Raw genomic sequence first — 20,717 nt, 5'->3', positions numbered from 1 at the left:
CACACTTTCGGCATTCGCGTAATTAGTTTTTGCAGTGTTGATGTCGAAATTTTATTCCAACAAATGTATAGGTATTCCCATAGCTGTTCTTTATTAGTTGGCCGCATTTTTCTCACACTCCTGTCCAATTCATCCCATAACAACTCAATCGGATTGAGGTCGGGCGATTGAGGAGGCCAATCCATATATTTTAATTCTTTTTGGTTCTCTTTGGATGAAATGTAGTTTTTGCACAACTTCGACGTATGCTTGGGATCGTTGTCTTGTTGGAAAACAAAACCTCTGCCTACAATCCGTTTTCCAGATGGAAAAGCGTGACGTTGCAAAATGTTATGATACATTTTCTTATCCATTATGCCATTGACTCTCACGAGATCACCAACTTTATCACCCGCAAAGCATCCCCAGACCATAACTGATCCTCCACCGTGCTTCACTGTTGGCATCACGCATTGCTTTATCATTCGTTCGCCTACTTGTCGTCGAACATATTGACGACGTCTCCCTCCAAAAATTTCAAACTTCGATTCGTCAGAAAATAAAACTTTAGACCACTGTTCAGACGTCCAGTTTTTGTGTTTCTGGGCCCATTTCAACCTCTTAACTTTATTCTGACTACGTAACAAGGGTTTTTTGGCAGCAATACGACCTTTTAGACCATAGTTTCGCAGACGCCGTTGCACTGTCGAAACCGATACTCGCTGTTCTCGGGTGGCGTTGAGTTCTTCGCAAATTTCTGGAGCAGTTAGAGTACGTTGGCGTTTGCTCTGCACGCAAATAAATTGGTCTTCGCTTTTAGACGTGACTTTTGGCCTACCTGATCGAGATCGACTGCAATTAAGACCGGTTTTTTGTTTTCGTTTCAAAGTACTCACGACAGCGGTTTGAGAAACCTTCATTTTTTCAGCGATTTTCCGCGTCGTGTAGCCCTCATTTGACAGAGTTACAATAACAGCACGAGTTTCGACACTAAAATCGGCTTTGCGACCCATTTTAAATGATTTCTAACTTCACGAAATCTCATAGGAAATACGGAACAAAAATATTAAATGGATCAAATTTTCCGAATAACATAAAACGATTCCTCCAAGAGGTATTTTTATTGTTATTTGGTAGTCGTGGAAACAATTAAACGTTTGAAATTCAAAACATATTCTATATTTGAACATAATTAAATATGATAACCTTATTTCGCAGAGTGAACTTAAACTTTTGACCGGTACTGTATATTATTTAATCGTGAGACTGTGAGGTGAGGCCTTTTAGGCAGTGTCATTCGGGACTTTCTATAGAACGTACGTGTACTAAAAAGTTATAGTACCTATTATTTTATCCTGTTTATGGAAAAAAAAATCAAATATAATGTGCGAATTTATGATAGTGATGTGTTTCTAAAATACTGTGATTATGGAATGGTGTAAATATAGTGCAAATAATAATAAGTTAGTCATGTTAGGTAAATAAATGTGAGTATTGTTCTTATTGCACATAAGAAACTTTTTGCGAATCAATCTATTTGAGTGAACTGATGCCACAATTTAGTACAGTCGACGTCAAAGATATGTTTACACTCTTTGCCTTATTACAAAGAAGTAAGGTGCAAAAGTGTAAACATATTTTTGACGTCGACTGTACCTTGCGATGTTTTACAATTTTTTTTTAATGTTTTTTTCTAAAAAAAAGATACATTCACAGATTGTTTTATAAGTGTAGGTAAGTATATGCCAAACGCTTGTTAAATCTAGAACTAATAATTGTAATAAGCATCTACCCGCCTTCGTCTGCGTAAGATGATGATGATTGATTATCCTTTGTTCTTCCTGAAAACTATCCTGGCTTCAAATCTCGAAATTTGATCTAAATCGGTGCAGGAGTTTAAGTGTGAAAACGTTGTAAGACATTCTGTACTTACAGACCCGATTTCGGCTCTCTTAAGTGTATCAAAAGTTTAGGCTATTTAATCCATACGTATCAAGCCTTCTGAAATGCACACGTAGAAGGAAAATGGTCAATAAATTCATAGACGCTTACGTTTCCTCAGTAGCTAGGGACATCACCTGACTGTGTGCGACCACAGAATAAATAATAGTACTAGGTATATATACAGAAGACTCACTCTCTAACAAAACGCGTCTGTCACGATCAGCACAGATATGGCCGCCTGGCGGCGACAGCGCCACGCGCGGCTTATGGCAAACCCCAAAATTGGGGTCGAACGGATGTACTTTTAGCTACCTGTAGCAAAACGACGAAATCGCGGAGTGAACCGCGTTTGCTCTTGTATACTATATGTTCATATGGCTCTACAAATAAGATCGTGTCAGATATTTTTGCGGCCTTCGTTGTGCAACATATTAGGTGACTGTATATTATGACATTACAGGGCTATGATTTTATGTCTATAGTATAACTTCATTTTATGGCCGCTAGGTGGCGACAGCGCCACGCGCGGCTGTGGCTAGCCACCAAAATTGGTGTGGAACGGATGTACTTTTAGCTACCTGTAGCAAAGCGACGAAATCGCGGAGTGAGCCACGCCTGGTGCAACTGCAATGAGATTTCACAAGCAAAATCAACCCTATGAACATTAACTTTAGACTCCAATTTCTTTAGCTGTTTTATTATCATAAGGAATTACACGTATAACGTCACATCGGAATTTCGATATGATTTTACAAGTAATAGTTTGTTAATTCGTAATTTAGTAATGTAATGTAGTGTATGTGGTGGTATTGTCCCGACTCGTACCGTGGTATTCCATCTGTTCAATTTATTTGTCCAATGTCAGTGCGTCTCACTCTCTCAGCAAAATATGAGACGCAATACACACTGGACAAAAAAATTGGATAGGTGGAATACCACCCTTAGTTAATTAAAGCATGATTGCTTTTAAAAATCTGAATTTTGCAATGATCGTTGTTACGAGTAATTAATATCTATATTTTTATTAAATTGCACAACGGGACTTAATCGCGTATTTAAGTTTTAAGATTTACCTCCGACGTTTCGTAGACGGCGTTGTCCACGTGGTCTCGGAGTCCCGTTGTGCAATTTAGTAATGTTTAAAAAGCGTGAAAGTTTAAATCAATTACCTATATTATTGCAGGGCTCGGAACCGATATTTTTTAAAAACCCCGAAATAGTCCAATATTTTGAATTATTTTATGCTCTTTACGTAGGACTGAATCATGTATTTGGGTAACAACTTTCTATTATTAGATTGTCCCGTTAAAAATGAAATAATAAACCAAAGAACGAAAGCGAACGTAATAATACCGGTATTTTTGTATGGATCAAATACCGGTTTCCGACCCCTGTATTATTGTGTTTTATCTAAGTTTTCTTAGGACGTGATATCGGGCCAGCAAAAAAATCATATCTTTCTTGTCCCACAGGACAGACTCGTCTTGCGGCCTGTTGACCCTGCACATCGGAGACCGCATACTAGAGATTAACCCGCCTAAGCCCAAGGACGAGCCAGATAAAATACCAGACACTGTTATACAGGTAATGGATAAAACCACCTTTCATAACCTTGTAAGGCCCTATGTGTAGGGTTGCCATACGTCCGCGTCCCGTATATACGGGACTGTCACCGTATTTAAGTATCACGTCCCGTTTTTGTCCCGTATTTTGTCGACCGGTCTGGCCTAGTGGGTAGTAATTAGTGACTTTTGCTGTCACCTGACGAAATTTACCATGCACTTTTACGGCGGATGGTACACACCCTTTCAATTAAATTAGATCCTTTCATAAATAAAGTAGCATTTCTTTTGTTTCATTGCTTTCTTAAACATACTAATTTCAATCCAAATTACTTGAACAACAAAGTTCAACTTAAAAGTACCAAAATTTTGTATGGTCGGCCTTAGGTTAATAAGTAAGTAATTAAAAAACAGGACATGTGCGAGTCGAACTCGCCCACCGAGGGTTCCGTACTTTTTAGTATTTGTTGTTATAGCGGCAACAGAAATACATCTGTGAAAATTTCAACCGTCTAGCTATCACGGTTCGTGAGATACAGCCTGGTGACAGTGGTCCTGGTGACCTCGGACAGTGGAGTCTTAGTAATAGGGTCCCGTTTTTACCCTTTGGGTACGGAACCCTAAAAATTGGTTAGTAAAGTATTTTTTTTTCTAAAATTTATATCAAAATTGTTATATTTCTTTCACAGCTCACCATAGAACCCCCAGAAACCCCTATGTGCAACATACAGACTGAGACGGAGCCCTCGTTAGAGGGGGACGGCAAGAAGGAGCGGCTGTTCAAGAGGAAGGGAGACGGCGCTAACAAGAGAGTCATTAAAAGGAGACAGCCGAGCTCGCCGCTGCTGTGCGACAAGGAGAAGAGTAGTAGCATGTCGAAGCTGCTGGATGCGTGAGTCTATACAATACAATACAATATTTTTCACCACACCAGCTCGGAAAGGCTTACTTTGCACTTCAAAAACTAATAGCAAAGTTGCATTTTATTCACATGTGAGGCAAAGCAATCAAATGCAAATTTTGAGTTGTTGTCTTATATTTGCTGGTAGAATCGACTTTAAAATGATGATTTTGGATGATAAATATTTCATAACATTCATTTGAATTTGATTTTGTTTGATATTTTACATTTAATATTTGCTTTAACCCTCGTGCTTTGAAACCCTCGCAACGCTCAAGATTCCATTTTTCGAACCACTCGCTACGCTCGTCGTTAAATTTTGGAGTCTTTCGGTTGCTCGGGTCAATATTAGCACGAGCGGTTAAACAACAACTTTCTTCTTCCTCGCGTTATCCCGGCATTTCGCCACGGCTCATGAGAGCCTGGGGTCCGCTTGACAACTAATCCCATGATTTGACGTAGGCACAAGTTTTTACGAAAGCGACTGCCATCTGACCTTCCAATCCAGAGGGTAAACTAGGCCTTATTGGGATTAGTCCGGTTTCCTCACGATGTTTTCCTTCACCGAAAAGCGACTGGTAAATATCAAATGATATTTCGTACATAAGTTCCGAAAAACTCATTCGTACGAGCCGGGGTTTGAACCCGCGACCTCTAGATTGCAAGTCGCACGCACTCACCGCTAGGCCACCAGCGCTTCAACAACAACAACTAAACAAACAACAACTTTGCCCCCTTGTAAAACAAATAACTATTATTGCACACCTCACATACACGTAGTTTACAATATATGCACAATAACATAAACAAAGACAATAGAGGTAATAACAGGAGGTTTATCGAGTCTAGTTTGTTAATAGCAAAGAGAATTTTAAATACAGAGTTACTGTCATGGTAAATTATGTAACTAACTACAGTACATTTACTGCCATATTTCGACAGACGATTAAACCCGAGCGCCATTTGACTTTGATCATTATTCTTTCACTTATATGTGTTAATTTGTTAATTATTAATATGAACGCCTTATACTCTTATCAGGGTTCCGTATCTCAAAAGGGAAAACGGAACCCTTATAGGATCACTCGTGCTTCTGTCTGTCTGTCTATCCGTCTGTCACAGCCTATTTTATCGGAAACTTGGTACACATATGTAAATTAGTGACTCAAAGACGGACATGTAAAGTAAATAAATGAATTTTAAACATGGGGGCCACTTTTGGTGGGGTAAATGAGAAAATTAAAAAATAAAGTTTTTCAAACTATATCGTGTTATATGAAAGAGCTCATTTTGAGAATTTCAAATATTTTTTTTTTTGTTATAGTGTTGACGGTGATCCAGAACCGACGGGCGTACTATGCGACCTATCAAGGGCTCGGTCCTTTCGGGCGGAGCCGCGGGATGTGACGCAGCGAGTTTTCCGCGCCTGCGACTTGTTACAGGTTAGTATATAAATATAAATGTACGTATGTCCAGGAGTGGATATCTTTTTAGTAGACGGAAAGAAGACGAATGAAGAGGTCTTGAGAATAATAGGAGAAAAGCGATGCTTGTTAAATGCAATAAGAAATAGGAGAGGCATGATGTTAGGACACCTTATACGGCATGATAACTTTTTCCTAAACATCCTGGAAGGCAGGATTGGAAAGACAAGAGAAGAAGGGAGACCTAGAATCACTTTCTCAGCCAAATAAAAAATAATGCGTTGTATGAGGAAATTAAAAGACTGGCACAAGAAAGAAATGATTGGCGATTACTCCACCGACAAGAGCAAGGCTCTTAAGTGATGATGATGGACAGAGAACCAAAGTTATCGACATAGCTCAAAGAATTAGCAAGCTGAAGTGGCAGTGGGCTGGCCATATGCATATATATAAACGATGCACATCCCTGGTGCGCCGGGTGCGGGCCAGCCCCAACCCTATCCTGTGTGTGATAGCGGACAGACTTGACTGCCCGTATATGAGACACTGCTGCGAAATTCATGTTTCCAGCAGTGTATATATATATATTGTAATAGTTAATTAGGTACTAACATTAGGAACGTAAGTCTACTAACAAATCTGTATGAGTACATAGTTGCTCGAAATAAATATTTTTCATTTCATTTCATATCGCTCGAAGAACCGACAACCGCTGGGGTACGTGTTCTTGAGTGGAGACCGCGACTCGGCAAACGTAGTGGGAGCATTCCATGAAATTGTCTACCGTATGTCCCGTACGAACGCGACTTTCTGAAAATTTGCAGGTGTAAGAGTAAACCTTTTCTATGACAAATGGTCAAAAATATGCGCTGAAAAATAATCGTCTGCTTTGAATGCCGAAAAAATAGTTGCAACACAGGAAATAAAATGCGTTTGTACGGGACAGCCCGTGGAATGCTCCAGTGTAGGACGCCCTCCGACCAGGTGGGATGACGATCTGCGAAAGACTGCAGGCAGATGCTGGATGCGGCAAGCTGTGGACAGGGCGCTATGGCGCTCTTTAGGGGAGGGCTATGTCGAGCAGTGGACTACTATAGCCACAGAATAAATAATACTACTAGGTACAGAAGACTCTCTCTCTAACAAAACGCGTCTGTCACGATCAGCACAGATATGGCCGCTAGGTGGCGACAGCGCCACGCGCGGCTTATGGCAAACCCAAAAATTGGGGTCGAACGGATGGACTTTTAGCTACCTGTAGCAAAGCGACGAAATCGCGGAGTGAGCCACGCCTGCTATAGCCTGATGATGATGAGTGGATATCTTTACTGAAACCACAAAACTAATTTGTAATATCTGTTGACAGGGCGAGCTTCTAGGCTCAGGGTTTTTCGGTGAGGTGTACAAAGTGACTCACCGCGAGACCGGCGAGGTGATGGTGCTCAAGCAGCTGTACAGACTAGACGAGGGCGCGCAGAGGAACTTCCTCAAAGAGGTAAGTTAAATTGTAAACCGTGGCACCATCACCCACACTGTTAACTTGTTCTTCTTCTACCTAGCGTTATCCCGGCCTTTGCCAGGGTCCGCTTTCCTACTTGCTTTCCTCCACTTTGCACGATCCTGGGCGTCGTCCCGTGTGAGCCCTGTCCATTGGTAAACCTCATTACAAAAGGCAATAAGGTAATAAGGTCCAACGATGGGCAGTTAACAGTGTTGCTTTTTGTACACAGATCCACCGCTCTACCGAGATATCTACTGTGTTTTTTAAAGTTTCTAAAACGTATTTAAACGTTTTCGACATTTTACATGAAATCACGTGTGCTAAGCGCTTTCGTGGGATTTTTCCAACAAAAAAAAAGTTTTTTTTATATTAATCCAACTTCATAGCTAAGTATGGTATTCCATCTGTCCAATATCTTAGTCCAATGTGTATTTGCGTCCCACATTTTGCTTAATGAGAGACTGAGACGTAATGTACAATGGACAAACAAATTGGACAGATGGAATACCACCCTACGTTAATAACGTGTGTCAAACCTTTGAGGAGGAGAACGAGGTCACAAATAAAAGGTAATTTACCAATTAATATTAGAGTTCCGTACCCAAAGGGTAAAACGGGACCCTATTACTAAGACTTCGCTGTCCGTCCGTCCGTCCGTCTGTCTGTCACCAGGCTGTATCTCACGAACCGTGATAGACAGTTGAAATTTTCACAGATGATGTATTTCTGTTGCCGCTATAACAACAAATACTAAAAACAGAATAAAATAAAGATTTAAGTGGGGCTCCCATACAACAAACGTGATTTTTGACCAAAGTTAAGCAACATCGGGCGTGGTGAGTACTTGGATGGGTGACCGTTTTCTTTTTGCATTTTTTCCGTTTCTTTTTTGCTTTATGGTACGGAACCCTTCGTGCGCGAGTCCGACTCGCAATTGCCCGGTTTTTTACTTATTAATGTCCTACAGGTGGCGGTACTGCGTTCTCTGTCGCACCCGAACGTTCTTCGTTTCATCGGTGTGTTGTACCGCGACAAAAGACTGCACCTGGTGACCGAATACGTCGCCGGAGGGACTCTATACAATCTCATACAGGTAAGGGTATTCCATCTGTCTAATATCTCGTTCCAATGTCATTGCGTCTCACTCTCTCATTAAACGAAATATGAGATAAAATACACACATAAATTGGACAATTGGAATAAGGTTTTGATTTACAATTTTCAGAATTATGAAAATGTGAAATTTTACCTACCAAATTTAGTTCTGTTCGGCAAAAAATGCTGTTATAAACCTACCCACGTATTTGCTTTTGCGGTATAAATGATATAGATGTAGATGATGTGATGTATATGGTATAGATGTAGTGTTTTGATATGTAGGTATATGATTAAATATAAATAAATTCCGAACACCACGGGAAGAAGTTGATAACTGGCGGGAAAAAATTGAAGAAATTTGAACCTTATGTTATTTTATTTTAAGTTCAAATTTGTTCAATAAAATATCTCGAGTTATCAACTTTTCCCCGCCGTGTACGGTAATAAGGACCACTAGTTTTTTTTTGCGAAATGGAGACAAATTTAGTGACTACGTGTAGAATTTATAAACAAGGCTCACATGTTCTTTATTGTGTACAGGACACCAGTGCAGAGTTATCATGGTCGGAGCGGGTCCGCCTGGCGCGGGATGTGGCGGGGGGAGTGGGGTACTTACATCGCATGAACGTCATACATCGGGACCTCAACTCACACAACTGCCTCGTGCGCGAGGTAAACATATCGCTCTTCATTGTGTACAGGACACCAGTGCAGAGTTATCATGGTCGGAGCGGGTCCGCCTGGCGCGGGATGTGGCGGGGGGAGTGGGGTACTTACATCGCATGAACGTCATACATCGGGACCTCAACTCACACAACTGCCTCGTGCGCGAGGTAAACATATCGCTCTTCATTGTGTACAGGACACCAGTGCAGAGTTATCATGGTCGGAGCGGGTCCGCCTGGCGCGGGATGTGGCGGGGGGAGTGGGGTACTTACATCGCATGAACGTCATACATCGGGACCTCAACTCACACAACTGCCTCGTGCGCGAGGTAAACATATCGCTCTTCATTGTGTACAGGACACCAGTGCAGAGTTATCATGGACGGAGCGGGTCCGCCTGGCGCGGGATGTGGCGGGGGGAGTGGGGTACTTACATCGCATGAACGTCATACATCGGGACCTCAACTCACACAACTGCCTCGTGCGCGAGGTAAACATATCGCTCTTCATTGTGTACAGGACACCAGTGCAGAGTTATCATGGACGGAGCGGGTCCGCCTGGCGCGGGATGTGGCGGGGGGGGGGGGGGGGTACTTACATCGCATGAACGCATCGGGACCTCAACTCACACAACTGCCTCGCGCGGGAGGTAAACATATCGCTCTTCATTGTGTACAGGACACCAGTGCAGAGTTATCATGGACGGAGCGGGTCCGCCTGGCGCGGGATGTGGCGGGGGGAGTGGGGTACTTACATCGCATGAACGCATCGGGACCTCAACTCACACAACTGCCTCGTGCGCGAGGTAAACATATCGCTCTTCATTGTGTACAGGACACCAGTGCAGAGTTATCATGAACGGAGCGGGTCCGCCTGGCGCGGGATGTGGCGGGGGGGGGGGGGGGGGGGGGTACTTACATCGCATGAACGCATCGGGACCTCAACTCACACAACTGCCTCGTGCGCGAGGTACACATATCCCTCTTTCTGGCAATTTTTTCAAAACCACCCGACTTCATTCGTAAATTTTTGAGGGCTTTTTTTACCAAAAATACAGGGTGTGCATTGATGACATTTTATGTCCCATAGCATAAAGGCATAAAGATGTACGACGTACGTGGCATCGTTACATCGCGACTGACTACTCCCGACTATAGGGTACTATACTATTTAAAATAAATTACTTTATAAAGTATCAGAAGATTAATAGAGCCACAATTTCTATTTTAAAACCCGTATAAAACTATAAAGAGTACCTAGGTAGTTTCTACGTGGCGTCACATGCCAGTGTTTCATATAAATTCCATAGTAGCAGAATCGTTTTGACAGTTCGAAAAAGATACTGATTTGATTAATCGTTGGCGTTGGCATTGAATCCCTGAACTCCTAAGGGTCTGAATTAGCCAACCAAAACACGACCTTATTATTTGAACATTAGAATTGAATTTTGACTATATCTTGTTGACCCGATATCGTATTAGAAATCTGTAAAGTACATTCGATTGCAGGACAAGACGGTGATCGTGGCGGACTTCGGGCTGGCTCGCATCGTGCAGCGCACCGCCAGCAGCTCGCTCGAGCGGCATTCCACTTTAAGAAGGAAACGATATACGGTATGTTTGGTTACAAATGATTTAAATACTAGTAGCAAACACAAAAATATATGTATAACTTCGTATAAGATGAATAAAGTCTAAGAAAAAAACGTGCCTCGGAAATCAAGAAAAAGTCATTCTCGGATAGATGCCGCACACACCTTTGGCCTATGCTCGGCTAGATGGCGTGACGACACCGTTTCATATTTAACAATTTTAACACATAGATATCAGGGAATGAACATGAATCAAAATGATATAAAAATAATAAAATAATTTATCCATATATACACATTTTTTTGATAATTGTATACGTGTTTATTTTGAGTTTTAGTCGTGTGTCGATAGATGGCAGTATTTTTACAGTGACTACAAAATTTACTATGACAGGACTCCTCTATACTATCTATTCTCTTTGCTAGTAGTCTATTTGATTGTGCCGTTTTGCCGTAAATTGTGTTTAGATAGTTCTTACACTTCTTACATAGATGTGTCGTGTTTCGGAGGTTCCGGGGCAAACTGCCGAATCCGATACAAGAGCAGCCGACACAACGAAGCCACGCCGTTTTGTCGTCTAAATAGTGTTTTGTTTTAAGTTTATAAAATACATATGTATGTTAGTCTATAAGGTATTTGTAATATGGGCCTTGTTGCCTGAATTAAATATCTAAATAAATAAAAAAATAAATAGATATTAACTTACTATAACAGGGTGGCAAAAAAATAACTGTATTCCCATTGCCAGGGAAGTTTTGGGATTATACTGAGGAACTTTTACTATGGGAACAACACCGAAACCGCGAAAAAAGAATTTGGTTGTTTCATACATTTTGACCGGTCCATTTTCTATGGGAGGGTAATTTTTTTGGCGATTTTGGGGTTGTTCCCATAGTAAAAGTTCCTCCCTGGCAACGGGAATGCAGTTATTTTTTAGCCACCGTATATAGATAGCGCTGTTTTAATTTAGGTGGGTATTTGTATTGTATATTTTGCAGGTTGTGGGCAATCCGTACTGGATGGCGCCGGAGATGATGAACGGGAACGTGTACGATGAGAAAGTGGACGTGTTTTCCTTCGGCATCATATTATGCGAGGTAACTCCACCGTTACGTTGTATATAAAGGTAACTTGTAGCACATTCGGGGCCAAGAACCCGACTGTCGGGTACACTGTTCGTAGCGACTACGCGCTACATACGGCGAAACCGTGGCTACGCGCTACGAGCGTAACCTGTAGCACTTAGTGGCTATGAATGTGGTAAGATTTGGAAATGCAGGTTTGGGGCTGTCCATAAATTACGTCATCGATTTTTGACCTCCTAAAGTCCTCCCCTCTCCCCCCTAAAGTCATCCAAAAATCATGCTTCGAATGACCCCGTTTCCTCCTATCAATCAATCAATCAATCAAAATATACTTTATTCATGTAGGCCTAGCAACAAGCTCTTATGAATCGTAATTAATCTTAATCTAATTATCAGAGCAATTTATTGATGTTAATATTATTCCATAATAAAATTGGATTATTATACATGTCAAATTTAACACTAAGAATTTCACAAAAGGATCGTCAAACATTAAAAAAAAAATTGTATAAAAAATACTAGTCTAGAATTTCTAGAATAAAATCTAAATGTCAAAAAAAGCATAAGTAACAAACAAGTAGATAATATTACATCGGAATATCCATTTCCTCATCAATAATCAAATATACCTAATAAATAAATAATCATTTCGAATAACAATTAATCCCACTTTGTATTATCATTCATGTAGTCCTGTGTGGTATAATAAGCTTTGGAAATAAGTTTACGCTTTACATAATTCTTAAATTTATTAATAGATAATTCAGTAATATGGTTTGGAAGTTTATTATAAAATCTTACACAATTACCCATGAATGATTTTTTAATTTTATGGAGCCGAGTGAAGGGCACTGCGAACTTATGTTTATTTCTAGTATTAATATTATGGATTTCACAATTTTTCCTAAAATTTACAATATTTTTATGTACATACAGAATATTCTCATAAATGTATTGACAGTGCACTGTCTTTATGTCAATTTCCTTAAATTTATCTCTAAGTGAGTCTCTATGGTTCATTTTGTATATTGCTCGAATAGCCCTCTTCTGCAGAACAAAAATGGTATTTATCTCTGAAGCACCGCCCCACAGTAAAATACCATATGCCATAATGCTATGGAAGTAACTAAAATATACTAATCGAGCTGTTTTCACATCAGTTAACTGACGGATTTTGCTCACTGCAAAAGCTGCAGAGCTCAGTCTATTCGAAAGAGTAGCAATATGGGGACCCCACTGGAGTTTAGAATCTAAAGTTATACCAAGAAAAACTGTACTATCAACTAATTCCAATTCCTCATCCTTCACAATGACACTTGCTTGCACATGCCTTACGTTACTACTAGTGACAAACTTAATACATTTAGTTTTTTTCTCATTTAACATTAAATTATTAACATTGAACCAATTTACTACTTTTGAAATAGCATTGTTTACATCATTGTAAGCTTGTTGCTGTCGTTTGACTTTGAAAATAAGTGAGGTGTCGTCTGCAAACAATACTATATCATGGTGGGTCTTAACAAGGAATGGCAAGTCATTTATGTAGATAAGGAACAGGAAAGGCCCCAATATTGACCCCTGTGGTACACCCATAGAGACCAATGACCCAGGTGATCGCTGTCCATTCACATCGACCCTTTGTATTCTACCATTTAAGTAGGACTTAAGTAAATTCAGTGCCGATCCTCTAACGCCGTAATAATGAAGTTTCCTGATTAATGTTTCATGACAAACACAGTCGAAGGCCTTAGATAAATCACAGAAGACACCTAAAGCATCTCGTGACTCCTCCCAGGCATCGAAAATATGCTTAATTAGCTCAACACCAGCATCGGTTGTTGAGCGACCCCGTGTAAAACCAAACTGCTTATTATGTATCAAATTATTAACGTTAAAATGTCGTACTAATTGAGAAAGAACTAATTTTTCAAAAATCTTGCTAAATGTTGGTAGCACAGATATCGGTCTAAAGTTAGTGGGGTCAGAGCTGCTACCAGATTTAAATAAAGGAATTACTTTACTATGTTTCATTAGATCAGGAAACTCGCCGCAATCAACACTGTTGTTAAATATAACTACCAAGTCAGGCGCTACAATTTCTACTAAGGATTTGACAGCATGGACAGAGACTCCCCAGAGGTCACTAGTTTTTTTGACATTAATTGATTTAAACGCCTTTATTACATCTGAGGTACAAACATGTTCAAAATGAAGGTCTCCACAACACTCTGGAGCGTTATCTTTTAATAATGTAACAGCAGATGAGGGTGATGAATTTAAATCCTTAGTTGTAGATACTGGTACCTCGGTGAAAAATTTTTCAAATTCTGTAGCTACTTCTAAATTAGAATCTATAATTTTGTTATCAATGTTTAGTTTAAGTCCTTTAATTGTGTGTTTCGAACGACCAGTCTCCACGTCATGCTACCATCATCCGATGTCCAGACCTCCCCCCCCCCCTAATTTGAAATGATACTCTGTCACAATACTGCAAAATAGCGTAGCTTATTACATAAATGTTTCCTATCTAGATACTTCCGCAGTTTCGCCGTAACACAAACAGGTCATACTGATGGTTTAAAATAAGCACTTAACAAGTAACGAACTATCAAGAAAGTGAGTTATCAAGAGTATCATTAATAGTATTAGAAAGTAGAATAATCATCAAGCATTATTTTCTTTATTTACTATAGAAAACATATTCTCCTCAGATAATTGGACGCGTCTCAGCGGACCCAGACTTCCTCCCTCGGCGGCCGGACTTCGGTCTGAACGAGCCTTTATTTTTAGAGAAGTTCTGCCGCAACTGCCCGCCGCCGCTCTCCCGCGTGGCGCTACTAGCTGCCCATTTACGCCCCGGACACAGGTAACATTCAAATCACACGATAATAATTTAACTATATAATAATATAAATAAAACCGGGCAAGTGCGAGTCGGACTCGCGCACGAAAGGTTCCGTACCATAATACAAAAAAAAAACAAAAAAAAAGAAAAAAATACGGTCACCCATCCAAGTACTGACCACTCCCGACGTTGCTTAACTTTGGTCAAAAATCACGTTTGTTGTATGGGAGCCCCATTTAAATCTTTATTTTATTCTGTTTTTAGTATTTGTTGTTATAGCGGCAACAGAAATACATCATCTGTGAAAATTTCAACTGTCTAGCTATCACGGTTCGTGAGATACAGCCTGGTGACAGACGGACGGAAGGACGGACAGCGAAGTCTTAGTAATAGGGTCCCGTTTTACCCTTTGGGTACGGAACCCTAATTAACTGTGCTTATAGTTCGTTTTTTTTAGCATTAGAAAGAACTTGCAAAAAGGTAAGCGATCTTGACATGTCTTTTAATTGAAAACGCTTTTTAAAAACCAAAAACTATTACTTATAAAAGCAGAAGAATATAAATGATCGTATTACATTCATAATTGTTACATATTTGCCGTAACTTATTTTTAAAATGTGTTTTTCAATTAAAAGACACATCAAGATTGTTTACCTTTTTTCTAATGCTAAAAAAAACGAGGTATAGGGTTTGCACGACGGATCCGGATAATTAATTTCATACATTTCGGATCCGGACTGTGTTTTTAGCGCGGGAATCGAGGGCTTATGTTTAAAATTGTGTTGTACGAACAGCAACACTCTTAACTGTCCATCGGTGGACCTTAACACAAAAGGCATAACGTCTTCCGAAGGACAGTTAAGTTAAGAGTGTGGGCAATGGTACCAACTGATGATAATCCGTTTATTTTGACATTTTTGACACAAACTGCTTTTTAGAAAGAGAGAAAGTTTAACAGAGGTTGGTAAATTTATAAATAAAGGGGTTAAGCTGTAACTTTCTGAAGCTTGGGTTTTGGTCTCGCGAGTGGACGCGCTACTTTTGAACTTCTCGGCTTCGCTAATCGTGTTAAAACTGTAAAAATACTTGGGAGCTTTTTTTGATTGATTCAAAATCAAATTTGGGTTTGGAGCGGGAATGTCTTACACTAGCCAAAAAATAGGTAAAAACTGTAAAACCCGATACTATTTTAACATTTCTAAGATCTTTGGAGCTTATTACCTATTTTTAATTCAAAACATGGTAATTATTTTACAATAAAGTTAAAAATACACGAAACTATTCCCGCACCAAAAACCCCGATATATGTTTACGGCCCATATTGATGTATCGCAGACCCACCTTCGAAGTGATCGAGATCTGGCTAGAGACGCTGCTGATGCACATGCAGAGCCCCTCGGCGCAGGCGCAGGCGCGGCTGCTCGCCGACGTCGCGCAGTACGCGGCCGGCGGCGCGCCGCGCGGGGAGCTGCAGGAGGTGCTCAAGGTGAGCCCCGCTTCTAAATCGACGAAAACAAACGAAGACCATGTGAAACCGCAACAAATGTGACTGAAACTGCAAGATATTAGATTGAAAGCACAAGAAATTAATCGCAGTGCGTTTTTAGCCTTAACACAGCCATATAGCGCCTTTGGAATAGTCTCCCTAACAAAATTAAACAGTGTCCGAACAGGTTTGCTTTTAAGAAATCCTCAAGTAAGCACTTTGCTGGCAGTACTGGAAAATCTTGAGTCTTTCTGTTTTGTAAGTTCATCTGATTTCATATGTATGTATGTATGTATATGTATATGTAAGTGGGTATATGTATTTGTATCAATATTATTTATATATATTATATATATGTATGTTTATGTTAGTGTATTTATTATGAGTGTATTGTGTTCGTACAGGTACAGTCACCTGCAATAATATGTTATTCTTTGAAGGCCGTAAAAATATGTGACACGCTCTTATGGCTCTGCAAATAAGATAGTGTCAGATATTTTTGCGGCCTTCGTTGTGTAATATAGTATTGCCGGTGACTGTACCTAATTGTATCATCTATAGTACATGGTTTTGCACCGCCTACAACTTATCTGCTTTGCCTAAAGGTTGACTGGTAGAGAATGCCTTATGGCATTAAGTTCACCTTTTGTACAGTGTATTTCCTTATGTGCAATAAAGATTAAATAAATAAAATAAAAAATATAGTCTATATACTCTTTGGAACCATTCAGGGTATTTTCACCCCCTTTTAACTTTGTTTTATGATAGTATTCCACCTGTCCAATTTCTATTTTCCGTCTCACATTTTGTTTAGCGAGAGCGTGAGACGCAATGCTCATTGGACCAAGAAATTACACGGGTGGAATACCAACCTTAGATAAAGTTATAAGCACAGAATAAATAATAGTACTAGGTACAGAAGACTCGCTCTCTAACAAAACGCGTCTGTCACGATCAGCACAGATATGGCCGCTCGGTGGCGACAGCGCCACGCGCGGCTTATGGCAAACCCCAAAATTGGGGCCGAACGGATGTACTTTTAGCTACCTGTAGCAAAGCGACGAAATCGCGGAGTGAGCCACTGCTATAAGCTTAAATTTTCAGTCAGGTTACGTTATGTTACTTCGACCATAGGGACAATTCTAACAAGTGACGGCTATTCGGCTAATATTGTTTTTTTTTTCAGTCCCCGTCTAAAGTGACCATCACGTCGACCCCCTCGGCCCCGGGCCGCGCCCTGGGCAAGTGCGTGTCAGCCTCGCACATTGGCGCGCCGCCGCCGCGGGTGGTCACCGTCACCAACCTCAGCCGCAGCCATAATACTCTACACACACCCGGCTACATACTGCGACAGAGACCTGGCAACATCGACATCACCAAGGTACGTTCCTACATCAACAGCTTGAAGAATATAACCAAACGGAGTAGCCATTAACAAGCGATCCCCTCCGTCGTAACTCTATGACCAATGATGTATGGTGTAAACCATACAATGTGTATGTGTACCTATGGTTACACGTTTATCTAACATGGCTATTTTTACGTGACGTATACATTTGACGCGCCTCTCAACAGTCTCAACCGCAAAAATCGGCATACTGTTTTGTACAGAAAATTACAGACAAGGCGTCTCCATTTGGTTATATTCTCCAAGATCAACAGTGACCATAACATCAACCCTGTCGATGATAATGATTGATAAAAAATATTTTATGGAGGACGGGAAAGGTCCCGGGCTTCAAACTAAAGTTAAGCCTAGATAAGTCTACACCTATTTTGATAGCACACGCAGTGCAAGTGTTATTTTAAACGTCAAACTTCTACGAAATTATGACGAAAAATACTATAGAATTTGGTCACTTTTCAGTACTTTCGAGGACAATTTCTCCCAATAGGTTGAGTTTGGGCAGCTAAAAAAAATACGTGTCTGTTATTTTAGACTACTCTGTAACATATATAAAAATAAATCAAATCTGAGCCGGATGTTAGGGTATATTTCTTTGTTAGTCAATTTGTGTTTGTCAATTATATTTATTTATCACGTTTTGTGTCAGGTGGATGACATATCGGAGTGGCTGGACCCGCGGCCCAGCGACTCCCCGACCATGCCGGCCTTCCTCCGCAACCAGTCCGTCGAGGGCCTGGAGACCCGGGCCAAGCGCGACGCCCCGCTGCCCTTCTGCCGCCACCACAGCATCCCGGACCAGTGCCAGGACGACGGGCTGCTCAACGACGACGACTCTGACTCCTCCGACGACGACCTTGAAGATATTACTGACTGGCACAGGTAACTATAGCCAAGCGCGACGCCCCGCTGCCCTTCTGCCGCCACCACAGCATCCCGGACCAGTGCCAGGACGACGGGCCGCTCAACGACGACGACTCTGACTCCTCCGACGACGACCTTGAAGATATTACTGACTGGCACAGGTAACTATAGCCAAGCGCGACGCCCCGCTGCCCTTCTGCCGCCACCACAGCATCCCGGACCAGTGCCAGGACGACGGGCCGCTCAACGACGACGACTCTGACTCCTCCGACGACGACCTTGAAGATATTACTGACTGGCACAGGTAACTATAGCCAAGCGCGACGCCCCGCTGCCCTTCTGCCGCCACCACAGCATCCCGGACCAGTGCCAGGACGACGGGCCGCTCAACGACGACGACTCTGACTCCTCCGACGACGACCTTGAAGATATTACTGACTGGCACAGGTAACTATAGCCAAGCGCGACGCCCCGCTGCCCTTCTGCCGCCACCACAGCATCCCGGACCAGTGCCAGGACGACGGGCCGCTCAACGACGACGACTCTGACTCCTCCGACGACGACCTTGAAGATATTACTGACTGGCACAGGTAACTATAGCCAAGCGCGACGCCCCGCTGCCCTTCTGCCGCCACCACAGCATCCCGGACCAGTGCCGGGATGACGGGCCGCTCAACGACGACGACTCTGACTCCTCGGACGACGATCTTGAAGATATTACTGACTGGCACAGGTACAGTCAAGGAATTTAAATTCCGACCCATTTCGTACTTTGTCACAGTGACAATCAATATGAAAGCCGCTAGAGACCTCATACGGTTGTCACTGTGACAAAGTACGAAATGGGTCGGAATTTAAATTCCTTGACTGTAACTATAACTAGTGGTCAAGCTGAAACACCATTTTGTCTCGTATAAAATTGCAAATCCCAAACGTAGTGTTGTTGACCGCAGAAGTGAAGAAACAGTCTTCAACTTGAGCGGCGGCTTTAACAACATACAAAATGTATGGAAAATTCGAAAACACCAAGGGAATAGGAAGCAGTGGTGGAAGCAGTGGTGGCCGAGTGGATATGACGCCCGACTTTCAATCCGGAGGTCGCGGGTTCAAATCCCGGCTCGTACCAATGAGTTTTTCGGAACTTATGTACGAAATATCATTTGATATTTACCACTAGCTTTTCGGTGAAGGAAAACATCGTGAGGAAACCTGCATACATCTGCGAAGAAATTCAAAGGTGTATGTGAAGTCCCCAATCCGCATTGGGCTAGCGTGGGGACTATAGATATGATAATATGATAATATTTTTAATTGTAATTATTTTATTTTAATATTTTTGTATGGGTATATTTTTTGCCTGAAATAAAATTTGATTGATTGATTGATTGATAGCCCAAGCCCTCTCGCGCATGAGAGGAGGCCTGTGCTCAGCAGTGGGACGTATATAGGCTGAAATGATGATGATGATGAAGTTTCGTAGAACCACTATTTATTTCGTTTTCATAGTTCAATTTCATACCTCATTATTAAAATTACTTATCTATTCAGAAACGTCTCCACCGTCGGCACGTCCTTCAAAAAGCTCGAAAAAATGGAAGTGGACCAACCCAAGAACCTCCTGTCAGGCATCGTGAAGAAAGGCGAGAATCTACTCAAGAAGAACAGCTATGACGTCACCAACGTCACCCTGAGGAACCCGGACGAGAGGAAGATACCTGAAGTGGACTGTAGGAGATTTAATATTGACTATTTGAATAAAAGTCCGGTTATGGCTGTCGCGGTGAAAAACATTCAAAAAGAAGCGAAACCGGTGGAAAAAACTGGATTTTTCACAAAGAAGTTACTCTCGCCGAAGTTTAGTAGGCTCTTCAAACCGAACACGGCGGAGGTGGTGCGGAATAAGACAGAGATGGATGATAAAGAGGAAAAGAGTCGAAGCAAGTTCTTTATACAGCGGCCCGCGTCGCCGAGCAACTTGTATAGAGGGCATCGCGTACGACCCGTTGATGATACCAAGGTGAGGAATTGTGTACTTCTTGATGAAGTGTTTAATTTTACGTAAATAAGTCTTAGGGTGGCATTCCATCTGTCCAATTTCTTTATCTAATGTGTATTTTCGTCTCACATTTTTCTTAATGAGAGAGTGAAACGCAATTACATTGAACAAAGAAATTGGACAGGTGGCCACCTTTAGGCAAAAAATTAACTTTTTTAGTTTAGAGTAAAGTTACAGTGGACCGACGCCTTTGATGTTTGCGTAAATGCCGCGCAAGAACACAGGGTTGTCACAGACTCACACAACTGCCCAAGACTTACACTTGATTTACTATAAGACACGCTAGCTAGACTATAGACACGTAAGT

General features: G+C 41.4%; 1 protein-coding gene across 1 annotated transcript in view; it reads left to right on the top strand.

Annotated features, from left to right (window-relative positions):
• The window catches only part of LOC134674831 (uncharacterized), a 40,018-nt gene that overhangs the window by 9,800 nt on the left and 9,501 nt on the right, over window positions 1–20,717 (top strand). The window contains exons 6-22 of the mRNA XM_063532983.1: window positions 3,396–3,507; window positions 4,175–4,377; window positions 5,711–5,828; window positions 7,177–7,305; window positions 8,279–8,404; window positions 8,950–9,081; window positions 10,583–10,687; window positions 11,665–11,763; window positions 14,466–14,620; window positions 15,935–16,085; window positions 17,272–17,466; window positions 18,140–18,372; window positions 18,423–18,515; window positions 18,566–18,658; window positions 18,722–18,801; window positions 18,955–19,087; window positions 19,903–20,371. Of these exons, the coding sequence (XP_063389053.1) occupies window positions 3,396–3,507; window positions 4,175–4,377; window positions 5,711–5,828; window positions 7,177–7,305; window positions 8,279–8,404; window positions 8,950–9,081; window positions 10,583–10,687; window positions 11,665–11,763; window positions 14,466–14,620; window positions 15,935–16,085; window positions 17,272–17,466; window positions 18,140–18,372; window positions 18,423–18,515; window positions 18,566–18,658; window positions 18,722–18,801; window positions 18,955–19,087; window positions 19,903–20,371 (2,626 nt within the window). The remainder of the gene's footprint in view (window positions 1–3,395; window positions 3,508–4,174; window positions 4,378–5,710; window positions 5,829–7,176; window positions 7,306–8,278; window positions 8,405–8,949; window positions 9,082–10,582; window positions 10,688–11,664; window positions 11,764–14,465; window positions 14,621–15,934; window positions 16,086–17,271; window positions 17,467–18,139; window positions 18,373–18,422; window positions 18,516–18,565; window positions 18,659–18,721; window positions 18,802–18,954; window positions 19,088–19,902; window positions 20,372–20,717) is intronic.

Source organism: Cydia fagiglandana, chromosome 20 (assembly GCF_963556715.1).
Source record: "Cydia fagiglandana chromosome 20, ilCydFagi1.1, whole genome shotgun sequence".
In the NCBI taxonomy this organism is placed as follows: domain Eukaryota; kingdom Metazoa; phylum Arthropoda; class Insecta; order Lepidoptera; family Tortricidae; genus Cydia; species Cydia fagiglandana.
Note: the sequence above shows the minus strand (reverse complement) of the source record. Positions and strands in the feature narration are given on the sequence as shown.